The sequence below is a fragment of the Cicer arietinum genome, chromosome 5 (assembly GCF_000331145.2).
Source record: "Cicer arietinum cultivar CDC Frontier isolate Library 1 chromosome 5, Cicar.CDCFrontier_v2.0, whole genome shotgun sequence".
In the NCBI taxonomy this organism is placed as follows: Eukaryota; Viridiplantae; Streptophyta; class Magnoliopsida; order Fabales; family Fabaceae; genus Cicer; species Cicer arietinum.
The window spans coordinates 13,585,202-13,586,986 of record NC_021164.2 but is presented as its reverse complement, the minus strand read 5'-3'; the positions used below and the strand labels follow the sequence as shown (position 1 = coordinate 13,586,986).

The following is a 1,785-nucleotide window of genomic DNA, read 5'->3' as shown; positions in this document are numbered from 1 at the left end:
TACATATTTATTTGACAACTCTATTTTATTAAATGTCATTATTATCTTCGTTATATAGTTTTACTTCATAAAGAAGATAATAATAACATATAAAATTGAGTTGTAAAATAAATAACTAATTATAAATAAATAAATAACTATATATATATATATATATATATATTATGTTATATGATTGATAAAAAAAAAATATAAATTAAGATCAATTTATTTTACTTACTCAATATATGGTTGAACTTCTTCACAATTTAATAGAACATGCAAATGTGTAGTAGTTAATTCTCTATCATTCAAATATCTACTCTTACATGTTCCAGCTGAGCGACCAGAATGATTGAAAATTGATAAAGTTTTCTGAACTACATCATGTTTACCCCCATCATCATTTCGACCTACTCTATTTCTCAAAGATTGCACATGAGATTCAAAATAATATGAACATAAATGAGAAGCCTCTTGACATAGATATGCCTCACAAATTGACCCTTCTACATGTGATATGTTTTTAACCATTTGTTTCAACCTATTCAAGTACCTACAAAATAACATATAATATTAACTACTAATTACAAATAAATAAATAAAATATAGATTTGTAGGGTGAAATATTTGAATAATTACCTCTCAAATGGATACATCCAACGATATTGCACAGGACCCCCAACCCTTGCTTCATAAGGAAGGTGAATCGGAATATGCTCCATGGAATTAAAGAATCCATGTGGAAAGATTCGTTCCAATTTACAAGTTGTAATCACTATATTTTGTTCCATTAACAACAAATCATCCACTCGCAAAATTGTTGAGCACAAATCTTTGAAAAATTTACTCAACTCAGCTATAGGATTCCACACATGATGTGGAAGTGCACTAAAAGCAATTGGTAACAACCGCTCCATAAATACATGGCAATCGTGACTTTTCATTCCAATTAACTTCCCATCTCTTGTGTTTACACATCTATGCAAATTTGAAGCATGTCCATCAGGCATTTTTAACTCAGAAATCCATTTATACACAGCCTTTTGTTGATCGCTAGACAAAACATATTTGGCTTTAGGCTTTAAAACTTTTCCACTAGATTGTATTTGTAGCTCTAACTCCTTTCTTCGACAATACTCCTTTAAATCCATTCTTGCCTTAACATTATCTTTGGTCTTATCTTTGATGTCCATCACTGTATTGAAAATATTATCAAACACATTCTTCTCAATATGCATTACATCAAGATTATGCCTTATTAAGTTGGTTTTCCAATAAGGCAACTCCCAAAAGATACTTTGTTTTTTCCAATTATGATTCACACCAAATCCATCACATATACACGGATCAACCTCAGTTATTTTAGGGAGATAACAAACTTCTTCCCACACATCATCCCCAGTTAACCGTCGTGGAGGTTGAGACTTTTCTATTCGATTCTTGTAAAATGCATCCTTATTTCTTCGAAATATGTGATCCATAGGCAAAAATTGACGATGAGAATCAAACCAAGAACACTTACCACCATGTTTCCAGAAAAAAGCTTTGGATTGACTCATGCAATATGGACATGCTAATTTCCATGCTGTACTCCAACCAGACAACATTCCATACGCAGGAAAATCATTAATAGTCCACATTAAAGCAGCTTTCATTATAAAATTTGTGTTTTTGGAAATATCATATGTAAGCACTCCTTCATTCCATAAAACTTTGAGCTCATCTATCAAAGGTTGCAAATACACATCTATCTTGCTCTTTGGATTATGTGGTCCAGGAATAATCAAAGTGAGAAACATGTAG

At 31.2% G+C, this 1,785-nt stretch overlaps 1 protein-coding gene across 1 annotated transcript; it reads right to left on the bottom strand.

Annotated features, from left to right (window-relative positions):
* Window positions 1-216: 216 nt before the first annotated feature.
* LOC101510347 (uncharacterized) lies at window positions 217-1,781 on the bottom strand. Its single transcript, XM_004513922.1, has 2 exons — window positions 622-1,781; window positions 217-535 (listed from the first exon to the last, which is right to left on the bottom strand). The coding sequence occupies exons 1-2, from the start codon at window positions 1,779-1,781 to the stop codon at window positions 217-219; spliced, it is 1,479 nt and encodes a 492-aa protein (XP_004513979.1).
* Between the last annotated feature and the right edge of the window lie 4 nt (window positions 1,782-1,785).